Genomic DNA, 24,011 nt, shown 5'->3' on the forward strand with positions numbered 1-24,011 from the left:
GACATTTATATAGTTCCTACTCTGTTGCATTTATTATGCTAATCACTTTAAAATTAGTATCTTATTTGATTTTCATAACAACCCTGGGAAGTAGGTAGGTATTTTTTTCCCCTGAGGTTAAGTGACTTGCCCATGGTCACACAGCTAGGAAGTGTTAGTGTTAAGTGTCTGAGATAAGATTTGAACTCAGGTCCTCCTGACTTCAGGGCTGGTGCTCTATCCACTGCGCCACCTAGCTGCCCTAATAGGTATGTATTTTTAATCCTCATTTTACAAATGAGGAAATTGAGGCAAGCAAAGGTTTCATGATTTTCCTAGAGTCACTAAGTTAATAAGTGTCTGAGACTTGATTTGAACAAAAATCTTTGAGGTTGTAGGCATTGTGGGCCATACACTGTACCACTTAGCTGCCTCTGAGGTGGAAGAAAATAATTTGAGAAAAGCAATTAACTTTGATTTCCCTCAAATAACACTCATTTAGTCCATTAGTCTTATCTATGCATAAAACTTGCTTAAGAGAATCAAGTGAAGTTGCTTGCCACAAAACCAGTGAAATAGGGAAAGTCAATAATATTCCCTTTTATTTAATTTTGCGTCAAAGATTTGGAGTTGGAAAGCAGTTTAGAGATAATTTAGTACACATTATTAATCAGGTGTTTTGAGATTTACTCAGCATTTTGTTTACAACCAGTCTCTGAGGGAGGTAGTTAAGAAATATCCCCATTTTACAATTGGGAAAATAGGCTTAGAAAAATCCAGTGATTTTGGTTGGCCAGTAAATATTGGAACAGAGGTTCTAGTTCACCTGATTCAACTCCAAATTCAGTATTCTTTTGCCATGACTGCTTCTCAACAGAAGGCAAATGTGCCACTGGTTTGTGCAATTGTCTAGTCCATTCTTGTTCTGGATCTCTGTCCTTGGGATCATTCCGTGATTTGTGTATGTGTGATCATGGTCTTGTTCTCCAGCTTTGGATCTCCACTGGACTTCAGTCTACCACTTCATTGGCAAAGTCTGATGGGGAGGAAGACAACACCAAAAAGGAAGCTGAAAAGGGATGGGGGAAGAGATGAAAGGACTGGCATAGGGAATGAATTCCAGAATCTGGAATATAACCTGGAGAAGGATAAAGACATAATTGACCCAGTTATCCTCAAAATGGAGCCTCTTTAGAGGAACCAGCTTATTAGAGAGAGAATATAGGGGCTGAAGGTGGAATGAGCTTCCAGGGTGAACAAATTTCTGTGGCATGGTGGAGAAAATCCTGTAGATGTGGGTCAGAGTGCAGCCTAGTTCAATTGTCTTGTAGTGGAAGGGCTATTGAATTTGGAGTTTGGGACCCTAAATTTGTTCTCAGAGCTGCTACTAAATTGCTTTTTAATAAAGAGGATTTTGCTCAGGTCATTTAACAGTGTCATAATCTGCAAAATGGGGATAATTGTGAAGATGTTGTTCATCTCCAGAGAAAGAACTGAAAGAAATATGCATAGTATGGTTTTATATGTATGTGATTGTGTGTGTGTCAATATATGTCAAATGGTGACTTTTCCAGTGCAGGATAGGATTGGAGGAAGACAATTCAGAATTTAAAAAACTAATTAAAATACCTTCTATTACCTACATTGAAGGGTTATATATGAAAATGTCAGTTTTTGTTCTTGTTTTGTTAAAGAAAAACACTAGGACCACTGTGGAGTATGAATGACTTTCTGAGGATGGAATTGCCACCTAATTAGGGGGAATGGTTTTTTTGAACAAGCTCCTTTCTAGGAGCTCTTCTGTCATATTTCTGTTGGTCTGCATCATCTATGGAAAGGATCGTTTCTGATGCCCAGTCGGAAGCCAGATTGGGCTTTCTTCCAAGCCTTATATTCTGGATTCTTTTGTTTCTCCACTGTGTCTTGTGAGTTCTGCTCTGTCTGTGCCCTTTCCTCTGGTTGGATGAGAATTTAATGTTTATTTCATTGCCTTCCCTCTTTCCTTGTTGGCTGGGGTAAGAGCTTCATAGATAGATCCTTGTAGGCTTAGGGTAAAGCTCTGCCCCAAAAAACCCTCCAACACTGACCCTACTTGAATGAACTGAATCTTGAATTATAGCCAATTCAATTATTTGACATCATCACCAGAGAATCTTGGTGAATTTAGCACCAATAAATAAAAATTACTATACAACACTGACTAATAGAAATTACAATACAAAAAAACATAAATAATACTACTGTGGACAAAATTAAATTTTTTTAATGATTCAAAGGATTCTTAGATCTTTTCAAGTCTATATTGTTAATTAGGGAAATTATTAGTTTTCATAGTTGTACAGATAAGCCAATAGGCTAATAGGAAGTACTGACTAATAAATCTACTTAATAGACATTTCACTTGTTCACTGAAGTCTACTTCAGTTTAAAAGAGAATTTACATACAACTCTTAAAAGATTAACAATTTTCACAGAATTGTTTAGTTAGCTGCCTCTTTATGACCCCATTTGGAGTTTTCTTAGCAGAGTTACTGGAGTATCTCTTCCATTTCCTTCTCCAACTCATTTTACAGATGAGAAAACTGAGGCAAAGAGGGTTAAGTGACTTGCCTAGGATCACACAGCTAGTATCTAAGATTGAATTTGAATTCAGGTCTTACTGACTCTAAGTCTAATGCTCTATCCATTGTGCCCCTTCACAGAATTATAATATAGTTAAGTATATTCAACATTCACACTACTTAACATTTAATTTAATTTTTTGGTAATGATTCAGAGAGTAGGTAAAGGTCTTGGGCTTTACAGCCATAATGAACATGTGCTGTCATTGTACAGTTCCCATGGATTTAATTCCCATCTCTATGCTGGTGATTCTCAAATCTACCTTTCCTGCTGTACCCTCTCTGCTGATCTCTAATCTCATGTCTCCAGACATCTAGAATTGGATGTTCAGTAGACAACTTCAATCCACCACGATGTCCAAAAGTGAATTCATTATTCTTCTCCCCAAAACCTTCCTACTTCCAAACTTCCTTATTACGGTTGAGGGCACAACCATCCCCTTACTCCTCCCCAGGTTCAAAACCTAGACTCCTCACTATCTTATCCCCTAAATCTTACCCTCCAATCTCCCTCCAAGGCCTGTCAATTTCACCCTTCATCCCATCTTTACAATACTCTTCCATATTTTGTTGTTGTTGTGTAGTTGTGTCCCCATCTGGGTTTTCTTGGCAAAGATATTAATGTGAATTACCATTTCCTTCAGCTTATTTTTACAGATGTGGAAACTGAGGCAAACAGGGTTAAGCGACTTGTTCAGGGTCACATAGCTAGAAGTGTCTGAAAGCAGAATCGAACTTCTGACCGAAGGCTTGCTGTTCTATCTGCTATGCAACTTAGCTGCTCTTTTAAAACCTTGCACCCTTCTTTGCACTGCCTGGCTCAGGAACACTGACTTTCCTTGTTCCTTCAGGAACAAGGCCTTTTACATATCTTGACTCTTGGGCATTTTCTCTGGTTGTGCCCCTTGCCTAAAATGCTTTCCCTTCTCATGTCTCCCTCCTGGTTTTCCTGACTTATTTAAAGTTCTAGCTAAAATCCCAACTCCTACAGGACACCTTTCCCATATCCTCTTCATTCTATATCTTCCCTTTAATTATGTCCAATTTATGTTGCCTGTAACTTGTTGGGTAGTTAGTTTGGGTATCATCTCCCCGAAAAGATTGTGCAGATAATGTCTTTTCTTTGTATTCTCAGGTATTTAGTACCTCTTCCCTTTATACACATGGATGGGATATTCTTTGGGATGGTGCCTAGGAATCTCAGCAAACTCCTACCCCTTAGGGAATTCTTGCCATCCCAACATCTGTTGGCATTTGTAAAATGTAGTGTGACTTCTTAGCATGACAATCCATAAAAATAAGGTCAGATCTCAAATCACAGTATTTAGGCTGCTATTAAAACTAAGCTTCAACACAGAAATGTGAAGAGACCAGATCCTCTAGCTAAGTGCCATTTGTTAGGGGTTGGCAGATGCCCAATTCTGGAGTCCCAGAAGGTGACATTTGAAAAAGACTGCCCCGGATCTAATGGCTGAATAAAGTCTAGTAGCTGACACTCAGTCCTTCTCTTTTGCTTTCCATGATCCTTGAGCCAAGATTGCTTTTATTAGAGATGAAAAGGTCTAGAATCTAGATCAATTTAAACCAAACTCTTCAAGGAATTCAAGGCCCAGAGTGGTTGGTGAAGAGGCTTATTCAGGAATACACATTGGCAGATGGGGAATAAAACCCCAAACTCTCTATCTTTCCAGCCAACTTTTCCTTATTTTCCTTCTACCATGTAGTATTGATGGGGGTTGAGGTCCCTTTAAGATTGAGGTTCCCCCTTTCCCAACTCTCATCAATATAAGTAGCTACCCATCTCCCATATGAGAGTCATCATTTGTTTGGAGAATATAAAGTAAATTTACAGCACAGTCAATCATTCTGCACTTTTTCCACACTAATAGAAGTGGCTTTTGGATGTTTAAGTCCACAGTTTGCTTTTTTGTTTGTTTGTTTGTTTTTTTACTTTTTCCCCTTGAGTGATAATTGAAAGTTTAAAAATTCCAGCCATGGAATTTTAGGCTTGCTCCAAATCTTTGTTTCTTCTGAGATTTTACTCTAGTGGTGATTTAATCCTGGAATCACTAGAAGCCCTGTTTCCTCTTTTGCACTTCGGACTCCTCCCAAGATTTCTTGTTGTTTACTGGATAGATTTCTTTCTTAAAGATGGCCACCTGTAAGTCATTTGGTCTTTGTTTGGGTCTTTTCTGCTTCAGAAACCCTGAGGGTCTTCCCATTCACTTATTCATCCATTCCTTTTCTTTTTTACTTAAATTTTTTTTGGACTAAATGCCTCAGCCTTAATCACTGAATGGGTGTGGCCTCAGTCAAACTGAGATCTATAGAAGACCTTAATTTAAAAAGGTCAAGATCTCCTATTTCATCCTGGGCCATCTCTAGTCATTTTGATCTTATCTGGTCACTGTACCCGGATTGTTATAGAAGGGAAGGTGAGGCAAGTAATCTTGGGCAGGCCTCCCTTACTTAAATTCACTTCACTTGCAAGTCCTGGCGTCACCTCCCTGAGTCAAGGAAAACAACCCTTTGAAAGGTCCAGGAAGCCCAGGGGTGGGGGGGGGAAAGGCATTTCTAGCATCTTAGTGGCCTTGCATTTCCTCCATATGGCTTTCCTAGAGTGTGGTGACCTGAGAAAGATTAGGAAAATATTGAAAGGTAAAGTTTTATAACTTGTATGCTTGCAGTTTAATGTTTGCAAAATAGATATGTTTTAGGGGCTCCAGTAGTACCAGGCTGAGCTGCCTTGTCCTTAGAAAGCAGGCTTTATTCCTTCCCTTCTTTACTCAAATCCACAAACGTGTAATAAGTGTCTCTTGCCTATTGAGGGACAAAAAGAGTTTAGCATTCATTCGTATAGTTCCATATTTTCATTCATTCACACTTTTTAAAAAACAAATGTTATTTTTATTAATAATCTAATTTTTTAATGGCACTTTCATTTCCCTCTCCCCTACTTTGTGAGCATCCTTTGAAAACACAGGTTAAAATTGAAAGAGGGGAAAAAAAAGCAATTCAATAAAGTCAACACATTGGCCAGGTCTGACAATGTATACAATTAACAATCTATATCTATAGTTCCTCATTTCTTTAAAGAAGCAGAGAGCTGCTATTAGTTAGCTCTTCTCTAGAAACAAGGTTGGTCATCATAATTATACAGTGTTCAGTTTTCTCTTTTTGGTCTGTTTTCATTGTAATCAGTGTCAATAATACTTTCTCATTCCATTCACTAAATTTATAATTGTACGCTTTGTACATGGTGTCAAAGACAAAATGTTAATTCTCAGCTTTGCATTTTAGACACAAGTTTGCCAGAAATAACTTCATTCAATTGACCATTAATACCTAAATCATTTCTGGCTTGGGAGAAAGATTTACAAACTAATATAGTTTCTCCATGCCTTATGATGTGTTTCTCTGCTCCAGTTTTAGGTAACACATATAGTAATCATGAAGAAGAAAATCACAATATGCAAAAAATGCAGTTGTTAGTTAACATTCTAGTCTAGTTGAATAATAAAGTCACTATTCCATTTCTTTGTCCCTCCCCACCCCAATCTAGGAGACTCTTGTAAAGAATATCTCCTGAATAATAGAAAGAACTTTCATTTGAAAGGAATAAAGGACAGCTCCCTTAGGTGGGTATTTTTGGAGGTTAAATGAAACTGGGGGAGAGGTATTTTCCTTCAAATTTCAGTTTCCGTTCTTTATTTCTTTATGAAAGGCCTTTTTGTTCTCATCTACCCTACCTTTTAGAAAGGGTGTCTGCAAAGAGCTTTTTTTTTTCCTTTGAAGACTAGAGAAATGCCATTTTTAAATATTTCTAGAGACAGCAAAAAGGTTTCGTTTTGTTTACATTTGAGTCTCCTTTTCTTGATCATTTGAGAAATGGATGAGCATTTAGTTTCCACAATTATGAAAATTAAATTGAAGAAATGAAACTTCATTTAAAAAATTGAAACTCACAAGGACATCAAAGAATAATCTAGGATGGGGGTTATCTTCCTCCTAGAATGTAAGAATGTAAATTCCTTGGGGGCAGAGACTGGGTTTTTTAATCTGGGATGATAACCTGAGATTTTTTAAAGAATAGTTTATTCTAGCCCACAATAATTATCTTCCTCCTTCTAGAATGTAAGCTCCTTAGGGGCAGGGACTGGCTATGTAATGAGGGGTGGAGATTCAGGTCCCGACTATAATATCCAATTAATGGAGGATTAGGGGAGGGACTTGTGCTTCACAATAGGAAATAAAACAACTATCCTAGAATGTAAAATACATCTTTCCTGCATTCGTCCGTGGAGTTCTTGGTAAGAGATTTTGTTTCTTACAGTTGGGTTGCAAGTATAGAGAATGCTCACAGATCTGATTCATTCCTGATTTGCGTGGAAATATTGATTTGTTCTTTTTTTGACTTGAGTTGGTTTTCCTCTCTTTAGGTAACCTGGTGTCCTCCCTGATCCCCCACAGGTTTACTATTTTGGTGCTGGACTTTAATGTGGTTTTTGAATCTGCTTAGTTCTGTTACAACTCAGAACTACTAACCTGAAACAGGCTGTCAGTCTCAGCCTCCCTGGTAGCAGGAATTACAGGTGTGAGCCATCATTCTTGGTTAAGGAGCTTATTAATATGATTCTACTTTGGGTATCGTATAGTTGTAGAAGTGAAGACATTATTTTTTCCAGAAAGAGATTATAAACTTGTAGACAGCTAAGTGGTACAGTAAATAGAGCACAAGGCCCAGGGTCAGGGAGAACTGAGTTCAAATCCAGGCTTAAAGACTTAATCTCTTTGCCTCAATTTCCTTAGCTGTAAAAAGGGGATGATAATAGTGCCTCTAATCCAGTGTTGTCGTGAAGATCAAATGAGATAATAACTGGAAAGTGTTTTGCACAATCCCTAGCACCTAGTAAGTACTATGTGAATGTTAGCTATTATTATTGCTATTATTATTATTATTATTATTATTATTATTATTATTATTATTATTATTATTATATGACAGGGGCTAGAGTAATTCAGGAAAGCCTTATTGGAAGAATAATAGTTGAGCAGATCCCTGAAGAATTAGTAAAACGTAGGGCAGAAGGGAGAGTTATTTCAGGGCAGGTAAATGACACAAGTAAAGACTCAGGTAAGATTGAACATGGCAGGTGTTGGGGAGATGTTGAGGAAATTAATTTGGTTGGATTAGAATACTTTAGGTGAGGATACTTCTGAGCATGATGGGCTAGAGACAATTCTTTGCATAGCTTGGCGTCCTGAGATTTGAGCTTATTTCCTTACCAGTGAGGCTGCCCCACTAATGCAGCTGTGTTCCTTCCAGGCAGAACTTTCCGTTATGACCCGACTTTTTGGCTACGTTGATGTCACAGATTTCAGCTTTCTGGCTGCTGTCCTCTGCATCATTTTCAATCCCCTTTTCTGGAACGTGGTAAGCTTGCCTGGCATGACACATGTTCATACTACATGGTTCTATACACCATACTGTCCCACTGTCAGATAAACCATGTGATGTAATATTTCCAAGGACACATTTCCTTTTTGGACAGATTCCCAAGAGACAGGCAGACAGTGTTTGCTTTTACCCTGTTCTTTGACCATCAAGTTTTGATTTCTTAGTAATCCCTCTCTTTCTTGCCATGAAGCAAATTTGAAATAGAAAGAAGTGGTGTAGTTACTTATCTTATCCTTTCAAAGCTATAATTACTAATAAGTCCACATAGTGGGTCCTACAAAAATTTGTTTTCAACTTTGGGCTGTAGGACCAGGGTAGGGAGCTATGGGAGGTAAGTGAGGGTCAGGCTGTTGTTGAGCCTTGGTCAGGCTTCCTGCTAAAATAATCATGAGTCAAAGGTTAGATTAAGCAAACAAGTGAATTTGAATGAATGACATGAATAAAAATGTCTGATATCCTTATGCTTAAGTTAGAAATCTGGTTCTTAGGGCATTACCTTGCACCAAGTAGACATCTGATGGATATCACCTGAATTAGAAATCTCTTATGAGAGCGTGCTACTATTGAGTGTTCCTGCAGCTCTCAGTTTGGGCCAAAAACTCCTTGGTGCTTCAGACCTGCCTCTGCTTCAGTCTTGTAGGTCACCTGGTTCCCTCCTCACCTGGAGCTAAGTGAATCTTTGCTTGTAGTTTCCTGAAAGGGCTAGTGGTGAGGCAGACTTTCCTCTAGACAACTGGAGGGTTTTTTTTTTTTTTAAACCTCCTTCCTCTGGCCTTTTCATCTCTGATTCTCTTTCCTCCTGGATTTGTTCTTTCTCTCTTGTCTTCCTTTTAAAGACTAAACCAGGGCAGCTAGGTGATGCAGTAGATAGAGCACCAGCCCTGAATTCAGGAGGACCCAAGTTCAAATTTGTCTCAGACACTTAACACTTCCTAGCTGTGTGACCCTGGGCAAGTCACTTAACCCCAGCCTCAGAGAAAAAAAAAAAGACTAAACCAAGCTAACCATATAATAATAACCATTAAATTCCAGGGCACCAAAGTGCCAAGAAGTCAGTCTGTAAATTTAATCTTTGAAAAGAGGTTAACTCAAGTGATATCCTGGATAAGAAAAGTTTCACATTTTTTTCTTTCTTTCCTTTTTTTTTTTTTTTTTTTTAAGTTAAAGCTTTTATTTTCAAAAAATGCATAGATAACTTTCAACATTCACCCTTAAAAACCTTGTGTTCCAAAATTTTTTTGCCCCTCTGTCCCCCCCTCCTTTCCCTCCCCCAGATGACAAGTAATCCAGTATATGTTAAACATGTGCAATTCTCCTATACATATTTTCCACATTTATCTTGCTGCATAAGAAAAATCAGATCCAAAAGGAAAAAAATGGAGTAAACAAGAAAAAGGTGAAAATGCTATGTTGTGAACCAAACTCAGTTCCCACAGTCATTTCTCTGGGTGTAAGATGGCTCTTTTCATCACAAGATTATTGGAACTCTTCCATCACATCCATCAGAATTGATCATTGTATAATGTTGTCTTATGATGATGTCCTGCTTCTGCTCATTTTACTCACCGTCAGTTCATGTAAGTCTTTCCAGGTCTCTCTGAAATCATCCTCCTGATTGTTTCTTACAAAACAATAATATTTCATAACATTCATATGCCATAACTTATTCAGCCATTCTCCAATTGATGGGCATCCACGTAGTTTCCAGTTCTTGTTACTACAAAGAGGGCTGCCATAAACATTTCTGTATATGTGGGTCCCTTTCCCTAAGATTTCTTTGGGATATAAGCCCAGTAGAAATACTGTTAGGTCAAAGGGTATGCACAATTTGATAACTTTTTGAGCATAATTCCAATTGAAGAATGGTTTGATTTCTTATAAATTTGAGTCAATTCTCTATCAGAACCCTTGAATGTAATTTTTTTTTCTGTTTATTACTTCTCTTCTAATATTGTCTGTATTGGTTTTCTTTGTACAAAACCTTTTTAACTTAATGTCAAAATCCATTTTGCATTCCATAATGTACTCTAGTTCTTTGGCCACAAATTCCTTCCTTCTCCAGATCTGAGAGGTAGACTATCCTTTGTCCTTCTAATTTGCTTATAGTATAGTATATACATTTTCAAAGAATTAACCTTGCTAAGGGAATTTCATATTAGGAAGGAAATGTAAATTCTCACTGAGGATTTTTATGCTTTGTATAGTGGGATTTCAAAGTCCTCACTGGTGAGGACAAAATTTCTCTCTATACTGCCCGCTCTCCCCATCCTCATTGACTTCCCAATGAAAGGTCATAGATGTGGAAGAGCTTTGAAGTATATAAAATAATATGTAGATGATAGCATTATATGAATTTCCTTCACAGGAAAGAAGAGGTTCAGTAGGAAGAGCAAATGCTAATTGGGTCGTTGTGTTGAAGTAAAGCCATTCTAGTCAGTTCTTGCATTGTTAGAAGCACCTCAACATCTCTGAAGCTCCTTTTCTCAAATTTTGTAGGTACTAGAGTTAGGGCTTGAAAGTTGTGTCCTATACAGCCCCACATGCCCTAATTGTGTCCTCCATAGATTTCTGCAGCACAAGTAACATGTCCTGGGCTGCTGTAATTGATTTATTTGGCAATTGCTTTTTTTTTTCTGCTATGTTGGAGTCATCCTTCAAGAATACATAAAGTTGTGAAGGACTTTGTTTCTTGGCTCTTTTCTGAAGGGTGTTTAATTTAGATGTTCTTGCTGCTGCTGTTGCTGCTGCTGGTGATATTGGCGATGGTGAAATAGGGAGAATTACAGAATTTAGACCTGGAATGGTATTTTTAAGAATCCTCTAGTTAATCTTTTTTCTTTTGAATGTAAATATTAGCGAATGTGAGTTTTCTCTTAAAGAATAAAGAAATGTAAAACCATGATCTCTATAACACATCCTTTAAAAAACCAGTATATCATTTTGGTAATACCAGTATTACCCTGTCTATTAATAGTAATTTCTTTTGGTTCATTATGACTATCCCTCTAAATCTCCTCTATAAATTATCCATTGTTCATTTGTTTCAGTTCTGTCTGACTCTTTGATCTCATTTGCAGTTTCTTGGTAAAGATATTGCAGTGTTTTGCCATTTCCTTCAGCTCATTTTATAGATGAGGAAACTGAGGCAAACAGGATAAATGTCTTGCCCAGAGTCAGCTAGTTAGTATCTGAAGTTGGATTTGAACTCAGGAAATCTTCCTGACTCCAGGCCCAGTTCTTTATCTACTGTACTGGCTATCTGCCCAATAAGTCATCCCCTTCTAGGCAAGCAATCTTCACAACCCTCAAAGTTCTTGTAACAGATAGGTAAGCAAAACAAATCCACACATTGGCTGAATATTTTAAAAAGTTCTATGCTTCTTTCTAGTCTGTCACTTCTGCAGTCATCTTCTGGAGTCATGGTTGGCCACTTCATTGATTATATATACTTCATTGATTATATTTCTATAAGTACTTAAATTGTTCTGATTCTGTTTATTTCACATTGCATTAGTTCATACAAATTCTCCAGGTTTCTATATCCCTTTTGTTATTATGTTGCAATAACATTCCAATCCATTCTTATACTATACTTTATTCAGCTATTCCCCAACTCGTGGACCCCTACTTTGTTTCCAACTCTTTGCTACAAAATGATGCTTTGGATATTTTTATAATGTGGCTTCCTTCCCTTTCTCTGATTTTTTTTTTTTTTTTTTTTTTTTTTTTTTTTTTTTTTGCATTATGGGTCAAAATGTTGAGTTTTCTGGCCTATATTGGTTTCCAAAATGCCTGGATGATTTCATATGTCCCTCAACAGTTCCTGGCATCCCATAGTCCCTCAACAATTGCCATTTTTCCCCCTTTTGTCACCTTTGTCAGTCATAGACATGAGGTGACATTTTAGTTATTTAAATTTGTCATTTTTTCAGTTAGATGCCATTGAAGTTGTCATTTTTATCTTCTTATGATCCTTTTAGCTCTCATCTGATCAAGATCTCTAATCCTATCCATAGTTGTGCAAAGTATTTCCTTCCTTTGGCATTTTATTTATCTTCTCTGTAGTATTTTTTCCCCATGTTTTCAACATTCATTTTTTGTTTGGGGTTAAATAACTTGCCCAGAGTCACATAGCTAGGAAGTAGATTTGAATTCAGATCCTCCAGACCAGGCTGGTGCTTTATCCACTGTCTCCTAGCTGCCGCTCAACATTCATTTTTGTAAGAATGTGAATTTTAATTTTTTTTCTCCTTTTTTCCTTCACTACCATGTCATGTTGTGAAAAGAAAAATCAGAACTAAAGGAGAAAAAAACCATGAGAAAAGAAAAAACAACAAAAAAAAGGTGAAAGAAATATGCTTCTGTCAGTTTATGATGTGATCTTTTAACTAGGTCATGTAAATACATGTAAATTTGGCGCTTATTGTGGTATATGATGATGTGTTGGTCAAAGCCTAATTTGTGCCAGATTGCTTTCCAATTTTGTCTACTAGTTTATTTTTTTCTCCTGTATAATCTTTATCCTAGTAATTGGAGTCCTTAGATATATTGATCATTGTACTATTATATTCAATTGCTTATGGATGTATATATCCCTTTCATCTGTTTCCACCCTTTCATTATTTCTCTTCAGATTTACTTTTTTGTTCAGATGGTTAATTTTTACATTCTATAAAAAATAACCCATTGGTAGTTTGGTATGCCATTGAATCTGGATTTAATTTAGTATTGGAAACTAGCTCTGTCCCTATAGTGGGCTGAGACCAAGTGGGATGGTTTCATCATTAGGGATAAGGAGGAAAAGTCTATCCTCTCAAACAAAACAAAACAAAAGTCACACTTTGAGTCAAATCCAAGCATGTCTTGAGGATTACTTTTGGAAAACATAAAAATAATGGTGAAAAATTTAAAAATTAAGTCAAATTAAGATCCTTGTCCTGTATGAAGTCTACAGATTGATTTCATCTCAAGGTAACTATAGTAAAAATTAACTCAGAGATCCCTTTTCCCATGGCTTCAGGAAGAGACAGCAATGAATGGAATAGCTTTAATGTGGATTCTTGGATCCTTATCATAATTCCCACTTCTGAAGATTGAACACAGCTCCAAAAAATTGGAATTTTTTTCTTTTTTTCTTTTTATTGATTTTGAGTCTCTATTCTGAGATTCCTAATATTAGTCATTAGTGCCTCAGTGTATCATTTACCTAGTTAATATCAATTAGATTTTTGAAAGGCATATTTACTGAGAAAGTATATAAAGAACAGAAATACATATTTTTCTACAACCACAGGGTCATACTTTCTATTCTCCTTATTTCTTTTATCCTCTTTAATATCTTAGTCCTTGGGGAAAATAAACTCAAGATTTACAATGCCTGCAAAGAAAATTCACCCACTTTGGAATTTGGTATAGAGATGAGACTGCTTCCTTACAGCAGAACAAGGGACAGGATTTCAGCCCTGCAGGTACTCGTTAGGCATCAGAGTTGCTCCACTAGGCTTGGCCACAGAGTCTTTACTGAACCTCCAAATCTCCAGGTTAAACACGAGACGTGGCAGGTAGGTAAGCAACAGTCAGGTCATCTGTTCATGGCTTCATGAGTAGCCAACTGGGACCTTAGGAATCTAATAGTGTCATGCTAGATTTGGGTAAGGGGGAGGGGCAAGAAGGATCTTCCCCTATACAGACACCAGGAAAGGAAAAAGGGACTTGCTCCTGAGTTAACTTGGGTTTTTATGCAACTAATGTTGAAGTTATTTGTGTCCCTGTTTTTCCTCCTCTATTAAACTGAGCTCAATTAAGGCATATGCTTTCTATCTCCACTAATCCACAGTATACAGCTTTTTACATAGTAGGCACTCGGGAACTATTTGTTGAATGAATAGATGAATGAATGAATTGTGGAAGGCTTTGAATGCTAGGCTAGGGAATTTGAACTTGATACCATGAGTAATTAATAATATTGTTTCAGTGACTTCCTGCCAACCATAGCATCCTAAGAAGAATATGAGAGTCCACATGAGAGACTGAATGGATTTTATTGGAACTCAGGCAACCACTGAGGCTGATTTAAGGGAATATTAATTTCTTGGCCGTGCTGCTGGGGCAGGAGATATACTTGAGTGACAGTAACTCAAGCAATGTGTATGTAAGAGAGCACATCCTCTGAGACCTGGCTCCTGCCATACCCTGTGTGTACAAAATATGATGTGACTAAGAGACCCTTATTGCCTTTGTGCTGTGAATCATGTCTTCCCAAAGAACAGCCAGTGCTGTATGCTATCTGCCTTCTATCTGCTGTGCTCAAGGGGAAGGAGAGCTTATCTGGCAGTCGGGAATTATAGGTTCTAGTCTTGGCTCTGACAGTAATTTTCTATCACTTTGGGCACTTAACTGTTGTTTTGGACAGTTTTCCTCAACTATATATTTCATAGGGTTTAAATTAAGTTTGAGATTCCTAACCTTTAAGATATCAAATTTTATAGAATCTCTTGTGATAATTGGCAAATTAAATGCTTTGATGGAAGAAGTATATAGTGATGAAATAACAATGGACGGTATGCATATGAATTAGCAATCCTTTTAATCTCCTTTTCCTAAAACCTACCTTCTCAGAATTAGAAATCCATTTTGGGAAGCTGTGAATACAGAGTGAGACTTTGGGGGGGGGGTGTCTGATGGATCTGCCTTTAAATTCCATTCCTGACACAATAGCTTTGTCCTTTGAGCAAGCAGCTTAATCTCTCTGTTTCCAATCTGCTAGTATATAAAATGAGGTGATTGGATTAAAGAATGCTTCTAAATTTCCTTCCAACTTGAAATCTCTTTCTCTGAATGGAAGCCTCTTCTGACCCAAATGCTCCAATCCATTGATCATAGGTTTTTTTTTTTGTACTGGAGGATCAGTGACTTGCAAATGATTTGGATTTTAAGTGAAGTAGAGCTGTCATCAACCTCAACTCTCCTCCAGAGTTGTCGGATTCCAGGTGGCAATACAGATCAGAATGATTGGCAACAGTTTCCAGGGATCTTGGATAAGAAATATAGGTAACCTCAACTCACACATGGTACTTAAGTTAATTGATAAATACAGGCAACATTCACTTTAGACAATAGGTGTGTCTGTGAGAAGCCATTTGAAATCTACCCCATTAGAACTACCTCTTTAGGATTAAGATCAGTATAGTGGGAAGAACACAGGTTCTGGAATTAAAAGGACTGGATTAAAATGTTTTGACGTGACCTCAGTTTTTTACTTTGGTAAAATGGGATAAGTAAACTGTGGTCTCTGAGGTTCCTTTTAGTTCCATAGCAATGATCCTGTTTCTCAATTGATGAATATGATGGATTGTGGTCAGGTTGGAAAGAGATGTGGCATATGGCATGGGATATGAAATTGGGATTATCGGTGTTGGTATTAATGGAAAGATCAGAGGCCTTGGGTTATCTGGGCTCCAGGTCAGAGTAGTGGACTGTAAGCCGGAGCCTCCCTTTCCCTCTACTCCTGGAGAACATGAATTCCAAATGTGCCAGGGAGAATTCCAAATGGGCCCATTAAGTAGTTATCTTAACAATTGGGGTGATGAATATATTTATTACTCTTGTACTTGACAACTCAATCTCTAGAGTTGCTAAATGACCATCTCCAATTTAAAATTTCCCTCATAGACCTGCCTGCTTCCAGCACAGTTTGAGCCCAAGAATTCCTATTTCAGGCAGTCTTTGTCACTTTTGAAATAATCCTACATAAAATGAATCCTTTCCTGGCTAAGCAGGAAATATATTTGACATCCAGAGTCTAAAGGAAATAAAGCTTAATGAAACTTGGATCTTGTTTAGTTCTAATCTTCTATTCTATTGCTCTGTCCAAAACGGGGTACTAAGGCTTGGCAAGATATATGAAGCAAAAATTATTGATGTAAGAGAATATATAATATATAATTAGAATATATAGACTGTAGTATAGACTAGTAATCAGTGGTTACATTCCTTCAAGAAGTGTTGTAAAAGACAGCATTGAAGATGTTGAGGTCCAGAAGAGTGGACCCCACAAGTTCCAGACTAGTTTGTGAAGTGTCTTGAAAGAATTTTCAGGCTTGAACTCATAGTCAAGGGGTAAAACTTATTAAAAGCAATGTGACTGAATTTTAAGAATCTGTAAAGAGACAGAACCAAGGACATGCATGTATACAGCTTTCAACCACAGTAATCTCCAGATAAATTAAGGGCGATCTCCAGATGAATTAAGGGTGATCTTCAGATAGATTGTGTGTGTTCAGTTTCCTGAGGCAGATTCCAAAGTCCAAGGGCTCATTAGAACAGAATCCCAAGGTCAGGGGACCCCAAAATCATAGTACATCAAAGACATGTAAAACTGGAAAGGGAAATGGGTTGGACTTGTGACATTTGAAATGTTAAAAAAAAAAAATTTGGAGGAATGCTTTAGCATGTTGTGTAGATCTTTTACAGAGGATGAGAGAGAGCAGGAAGAAACAGTTGGAAAGGGGGAAGGAGGGAGCAGGAAGGGAGAGAATTCTTATTTGGGTATGAATTGCTGCTGCAATCCCTTCCTGGATACTATTGATCCATTAAAGTCCACAGAAGTAAAGGAAAAATAACTGAAATAATAAGCTCATGAAAGAGGTAGGATTTGAATTTTATATAGAAAGGGTATAGTGGGATGGCATTCTGGAGGAAGAGAAGGTAAATCATATCAGTATGGGTTTTAGAGGAGGGTCATTACAGGGTGCTGAGGAAATAATTTAGTGGGATATTTATTGGAAATAAAATTTAGAATAGGAAACAGGGAGCCACTGTAGGTTCTTGAGGCAGGGTGGGGTGGGGAGGTAAGGAGCATGTTGACAGATAGCTGTATGCAAGTGTGCAAGTAGGATGCTGTTTTAGTAATCCAGGTGTGAAATAATGAGCCTTGGACAATAGAATGGAAGGCAAAATATGAAAAAAATATAGAAAAAAGGCAAATATTGGGGGCATTTTGAAAGCATGCATGTCAGGCACCTGTGAAGTTGAAAAGCTGTATCACAAAGAGCAACGCATCGCTAGGGGATGGTTTGTTCTTGGTATGGACAGTTTAAAACCAGATTCTCAGTTTCCGTGACAGCTCTTTTCAAGAAAAAAATCAAAAGAACCTTGTTGTAAAGCCTGGTTCAAAGGAAGATGGAAAATGAGAATCTTAGATTTCTAAAATTTGAAAGAACTTTACAGCCTAGAAGGAGATTTGGCATTTCCTCTTTTTAGGTTTTTGGTGATTCTAGATTTTGCCAGGAGATGACTAAGTGTTAGGATCCCTATATAGAGAGTGAATACAGAGCTAGATTGAGAAATCTAGCTTCAAATTCTAGTGGTATTCTCTGGTCTAGCTGCTTAATCTTTCTCAACTTCAGCTTTTTAATCTGTAAACTAGGGTGCTTAATAGTTATGAAAATTTTTTTTGAGCTTATTTTTTAAAATAATGGTTTTATTTAAAATATGCAAGTAGTTTTCTTTTTTATTAAAATATTTTTATTTTCAAAACATGCATGAAAATAAGTGGATATACATATATTGTATTAAACATATACTTTAACATATTTAACATGTATTGGTCTATTTGCCATCTGGGGGAGAGGGTGGGGGGAAGGAGGGGAAAAATTGGAACAAAAGGCTTTGCAATTGTCAATGCTGAAAAATTACCCATGCATATGTCTTGTAAATAAAAAGCTATAAATATGAATGGATAATTTTTTTTGTAAATAAAAAAGCTTTAATAAATTTATTTAAAAATTTTTTAAAAATATTATTATCCCTTGTATTCATTTTTCCAAATTATCCCCCCCTCCTTCTACTCCCTCCCCCCGATGACAGGCAATCCCATACATTTTACATGTGTTACAATATAACCTAGATACAATACATGTGTGTAAATACCATTTTCTTGTTGCACATTAAGTATTAGCTTCCAAAGGTATAAGTAACCTGCATAGATAGATAGTAGTGCTAACAATTTACATTCACTTCCCAGTGTTCCTTCTCTGGGTGTAGTTATTTCTGTCCATCATTGATCAACTGGAAGTGAGTTGGATCTTCTTTATGTTGAAGATTTCCACTTCCATCAGAATACATCCTCATACAGTATTGTTCTTGAAGTGTATAGTGATCTTCTGGTTCTATTCATTTCACGCAGCATCAGTTCATGTAAGTCTCTCCAAGCCTCTCTGTATTCCTCCTGTTGGTCATTCCTTACAGAGCAATAATATTCCATAGCCTTCATATACCATAGTTTACCCAACTATTCTCCAATTGATGGACTGAATGGATAATTTTTTAACATTGACTCTTGCATAGCCTTGTGTTCCAAATTTTCCCCTTTTCCCTAACTCTTCTCTAGATGGTAAGGGATCCAACACATGTTATACATGTTAAAATATGTTACATCTGACATTTTTATCCAATTATCTTGCTGCATAAAAAAAGTCAGATCAAAAAGGAAAGAAAATGAGTAAGAAAACAAAATGCAAGCAAACAGCAAAAAGATTTAAAATGCGATGTTATGATCCATATTCAGTTCCCATAGTCCTTTCTCTGGGTGTAGATGGCTCTTCATCACAAGTTCATTGAAACTGGCCTGAATCATCTCATTGTCATTGTTGGAAAGAGGCACGTCCATCAGTTTATTGTCTTGCTGTTGCCGTGTACAATTATCTCCTGGTTCTGCTCATTTCATTCAACATCAGTTCATGTAAGTCTCTCCAGGATTCTCTGACATCATCTTGGTGGTTGTTTCTCATAGAACAATAATATTCCATAATATTCATATACCATAATTTATTCAGCCATTCTCCAGCTGGTGAGCATGTACATTACAAAAAGCTGCCGCAAACATTTTACACAAATAGTTTTCAATATTCATCCTTGCAAAATTTTGTGTTCCAATTTTTTCTCCCTTTTCCCACTCCTAGATGGCAAATAATCCAATATATGTTAAATGTATACAGTTCTTCAATATATATTTCCACAATTATCATGCTGCACAAGAAAAATAAGATCAAAAAGGAAAAGTGAGTAAAAGAGAAAACAAAGCAAGCAAACACAACAATTCTGAATACAGATGGTTCTCTCCATCAAGTCTGTTGGAATTGCCCTGAATCACCTTATTGTTGAAGAGAGCCAGGTCCATCAGAATTGAACATCACATAAATCTTGTTGTTGGTATGTGCTATGTTCTTTTGGTTCTACTCACTTCACTCAACATCAGTTCATGTAAGTCTCTCCACGTCTCTCTGAAATCATCCTGCTGATTGTTTCTTATGATAAATAATTTTTTATAAACAGTGATACCTAGGTGACATTAGTGGATAGAGTGCTGGGGCTAGAGTCAGGAAGAACTCAGTTGAAATGCAGGGCATGTCCCAGCCCTTAATACCATATTTAAGGTATGGTTACATCAAGTGGGGGACAGAGGCTGAAAAAATGGAGCAGGAAACACAGCCCTCATTAAAAAAAAAAATTCTGACTAATCTAAATCTTCATTGCTGTAACTAATTTTCTTCAGTAATCTTGGGTCATTAATTATCACAATTTAGAAGAAACTGGTACTGATCTAGCTTGACTTTTTAATCTTCATGTGGATTCTGATTCAGAACCAACCTTTCCACAGGAAGGGATTATCTTTTCTTCTACTATGAATAATCTTAGGCATGTGATGATGACCCTTCCTTGAATAAGGTGTATGGTCTGATTTTTTTTTTTTTTTTAATATTTTATTCTTCCAAATACATGTAAAGATTGTTTTCAACATTTGTTTTTTAAAGGTTTGTGTTCCAAATTTTTCTACTTCCTTTCCTTAACTCCCCCCTCCTTAAGACAGCAAGCAAAAAGTTAAATATATGCGCCATCCTTTTAATCCTATTAACATATTTGTCACATTCAAGAAAATTCAAACCAGAAGGGGGGAAAAAATTCTGAGAAAAAAATAAACATTATGCTTTGATCCACAATCAATCTCCCTATTTCTCTCTCTGGATGTGATTAACATTTTCCATCCGGTCTATTGGGATTGACTTGAATCACTGCATTGAGAAGAGCCAAGTCCATCACAGTTGATCACATATTCTTGTTACTGTACAATGTTCTCTTGATTCTACTCATTTCATTCAGGATCATTTCATGGTCAGGTTTTTCTGACATCAGTCTGTTCATCTATTATAGCTTATTCATTCATTCATTCCCCAATTGATGAGCATCCACTCAATTCCCAGTTCCTTACCATTATAAAAAAAGGACTGCTACAAACATTTTTGCACATGTGTATCCTTTTCACTTTTTTATGATCTCTGAGATACAGACCCAGTAGTGACACTGTTGAAGCAAAGAGTATGCAGTTTTATAGCCCTTTGGACATTGTTCAGAATGGTTGTATCATTTCAGTATTACACCATCAGTGGTTCAGTTTTCCTACATTCCCCTCTTACATTTATCATTATCTTTTCAATATGAGAGAAATGAAGTGATACCTCAGAATTCTTTTTTTTTTTTTTTGCATTTCTCTAATAGTGATTTAGAACATTTTTTCATATGACTAGAAATGGCTTTAATTTCTTCTGAAAATTGTTCATATCCTTTGACCATTTATCAATTGAGGAAACACTGCCTGTAAAAAAATTTCCCAGCTTTCTGCTTCTGTGGTCTGATCTTTCACTTTTTTTTTAATTAAAGCTTTTTAATTTTTCTTTTATACTTTTTTTTAAATTTTATAATTATAACTTTTTTTGACAGTGCATATGCATGGGTAATTTTTTACTACATTATCCCTTGCACTCACTTCTGAATTTTCCCCTCCTTCCCTCTAGTCCCTCCCCTAGATGGCAGGCAGTCCCATACATGTTAAATGTGTTATAGTATATCCTAGATACAATATATGTGTGCAGAACTGAATTTCTTGTTGCACAGGAAGAATTGGGTTCAGAAGGTAAAAATAACCTGTGAAGAAAAACAAAAAATGCAAACAGTTTACACTGATTTCCCAGTGTTCTTTCTCTGTCCGTCATTGATCAATTGGAACTGAATTAGCTCTTCTTTTTGTTGAATATAGTGGATAATTTTTCAACATTAACCCAAAATATGTTAAATCTAATATATGCATTCATATTTGTACAGTTATCTTGCTGCACAAGAAAAATCAAACTGGAAAAGGAGAAAAAATAAAATTCAAACAAACAACAACAAAAAGAGTGAAAATACTATGTTGTGATCTACACTCGGTTCCCACAGTCCTCTCAGTGTATAGATGGCTCTCCATCACAAGTATCTCTTAAAGAGACACACTCCGTATAAAAATCCAGTAGTGCTTCAGAGATCATAAAGTTCCATCTTGGCTGCAATTGCCATTCTTAGTCCTATCAACGTGGTTGCAGTTCCAGAACAGATTTTAATGGATCTTCTCTCACCTGAGATGATCTGTGGATGATTTATCATGGATTCTGCTCACTAGGCTACCCTCATACTTAACAGAAAATAAGACTCTTTTTGGGCAACTTGGAAGGAGCCCAGGAAAAATTATATCCTTCAATGTAAATGTGAAGTTTTTGGCCAGTAGATTTTTTTTCCAGATTTTAGTAGGTGAGAGAATTGTGCAAACTAAATTGACTCCCATCTTTATCATGACTCCATTCTGAGACTTCAGTTTAATTTTTCCATAAATTGCTTGTTAATCATGGGAATTGGGTAATATCCCATATTATATCTAGAAGCGTCTACCTGCTCATTCTCTCTCCTTTGAGCTTCAGAAACTTGCTCATTCCCCCTCTCCAACTTAAAAAGTCCGACAGTTTTTTTCCAGTAAAATTACCTAATTTTTATCTTGGTTTATGCATAAAAAACCTGTCTTCCTTTGTATTTGGGGTACAGTGCCATGTTGAGGAAGCCTGTCCCTGACTTGTATAATTGGTATGCATTTGCTTAATAAACTAATTTGGTTTATAGCTCAAACCATTGTTTCCTCAGTTATTTATTTTAGAGTTTAAATTCCATTTGTCATTGGGGACCAGGAATTATGTTAAAATTGCCCCTCAGGGACTTTTCATGACTTTGATAGAACATGCCAGTGGTTTCTGGGCCCCAGTCGGAGTTTGGTATTGAATACTCTTCATCTGGTGGATCCATTTTTGAATGACTTAAGTTTGGGTAGGTATTAAACCAACTGCTTCTACTTATCCAGCAATCTGTACCTGCCCATCAAGACCCACTTGCCCTCAAAGCTAAAGTTCTGGCACACTTTTTAATACTTGGCCCACTCACCAGGGGTGAATTGCAACATGTTAGGACCCAACTTAGCTAGGGAAATACTGTGATGGCTAAGCATGACAGAATACTATCCAGACAGTAAGCCACTCATGAACTGGTGACTATAAATCAGTAAGCATTTATTAAGACTTTGAATTGCACATTTAATATATATTAGATTATTTGTCCTCTAGGGGAAGGGAGGGGGAAAAAATTTTAGCACACAAGTTTTGCAAGGGTAAATATTGATGTAGTTTAAAATCATGTAGTTTAAAAGAATGATGAGGGCAGCTGGGTGGTGCAGTGGATAGAGCACTAGCCCTGAAGTCAGGAGGACCCGAATTCAAATCTGGTCTCAGACGCTTAACAAGTCCTTCCTGTGGGACCCTGGGCAAATCATTTAACCCCAATTGTCTCAGCAAAAGAAAGAAAAAAATACTGAAAATGAAAAATGGTGCAAAAGCTAACTTTGGAAAGGACTGGAAAGATTTACACAAACTGATGCTGAACAAAACAAGCAGAACTAGGAATGTAGTTCACAGAAACAGCAAAATTGTGTGACGATTAACTGACAGACTTGGTTGTTCTCAATGGTTCAGTGATCCAACAATTTCAGTAAACTTCCCATAGAAAACATCCTCTGCATGCAGAAAGAGAACTATGCAGACTAAACATAGGCATGCTATGTTCACTTTTTTTTTAATTGTGTGTGTTCTTTCCTCATGGTTTTTCTTTTTTGTTCTGATTTTTCACACCCAACATGATTCATAAAGAAATGTGTATTAAAAAAGTTAATGTGTATGACCAGAAAAAAAACCATTATTTAAAAATTTTTTTTGCTTTGCTGTGCCAAGCACTAGGGATTCAAAGAGGCAAAATATAGTTCCTGCCCTCCAGGAGCTTACCTTCTAATAGATATCTACAAAGTAGATTAAAGACTTCAGAAGGGAATGTATTAGCAGCTGGGGGCTAGGGATAGACTCATGATATAGGTAGAGTTTGTATGTTAATTCCTTCTCTCTTTATGGTTTTTGAGATCTTCTCATGATTCTACCTACTGCTTTGCTTTTTCTTTGTCTCCTTTGCTGATTCCTCATCCAGATTATGACCCTTTCTAAATTAGGTACCCCACACAGGCTTCTGTCCTGGACCCTCTTCTCCCTCTACATTACTTCACTTGATGATCCCATCAGCTCTGATGGATTTAATCACAATTTCCTTGCTGATGATTCTCAGATCTACCTATCTCCTCTAGGGACCTTCAATCTTGCATCTCTAACTACTTTTTATTCATCATCTAGACTGTATATCTAGCAGGTATCTTCAACTCAACATGTTCAAAACTGAACTTAATTATCTTTTCCCCAAAACCTTCTCCCATGTTACTGTTAAGAGTACCACATCTTCCCAATCCCTCAGGTTCACAACCCAGGAGTCATCCTGGGTTCCTCATTGTCTGGCACTCCCTGTACCCACTCACCAAGTGTTCAATCTGATGCCAAGGCCTGTAACCTCACCTTTGTAACATCTCTCTTCTGATACTCTACCATCACCTCATGCCTCAAATACTGCAATAGCTTAGTGGTGGGTCTGCCTGCCTCAATCTTCCCATTCCAATCTGTCTTCCATTTAGTCACTAAAATGATTTTCCTATAGGTGCAAATCTGGTT

The 24,011-nt window shown here is 36.9% G+C and overlaps 1 protein-coding gene across 2 annotated transcripts in view; it reads left to right on the forward strand.

The window, feature by feature from the left end:
• PEMT (phosphatidylethanolamine N-methyltransferase) overlaps positions 1-24,011 on the forward strand; it is a 151,090-nt gene that overhangs the window by 11,333 nt on the left and 115,746 nt on the right. The window contains exon 2 of one of the 2 annotated variants that reach the window (XM_074281591.1): positions 7,927-8,034. The exons of the other annotated variant lie outside the window; for it this stretch is intronic. Within the exon in view, the coding sequence (XP_074137692.1) occupies positions 7,927-8,034 (108 nt within the window). The remainder of the gene's footprint in view (positions 1-7,926; positions 8,035-24,011) is intronic. 2 annotated transcript variants of the gene reach the window in all.

Source organism: Sminthopsis crassicaudata, chromosome 1 (assembly GCF_048593235.1).
Source record: "Sminthopsis crassicaudata isolate SCR6 chromosome 1, ASM4859323v1, whole genome shotgun sequence".
NCBI classification, from domain to species: Eukaryota; Metazoa; Chordata; class Mammalia; order Dasyuromorphia; family Dasyuridae; genus Sminthopsis; species Sminthopsis crassicaudata.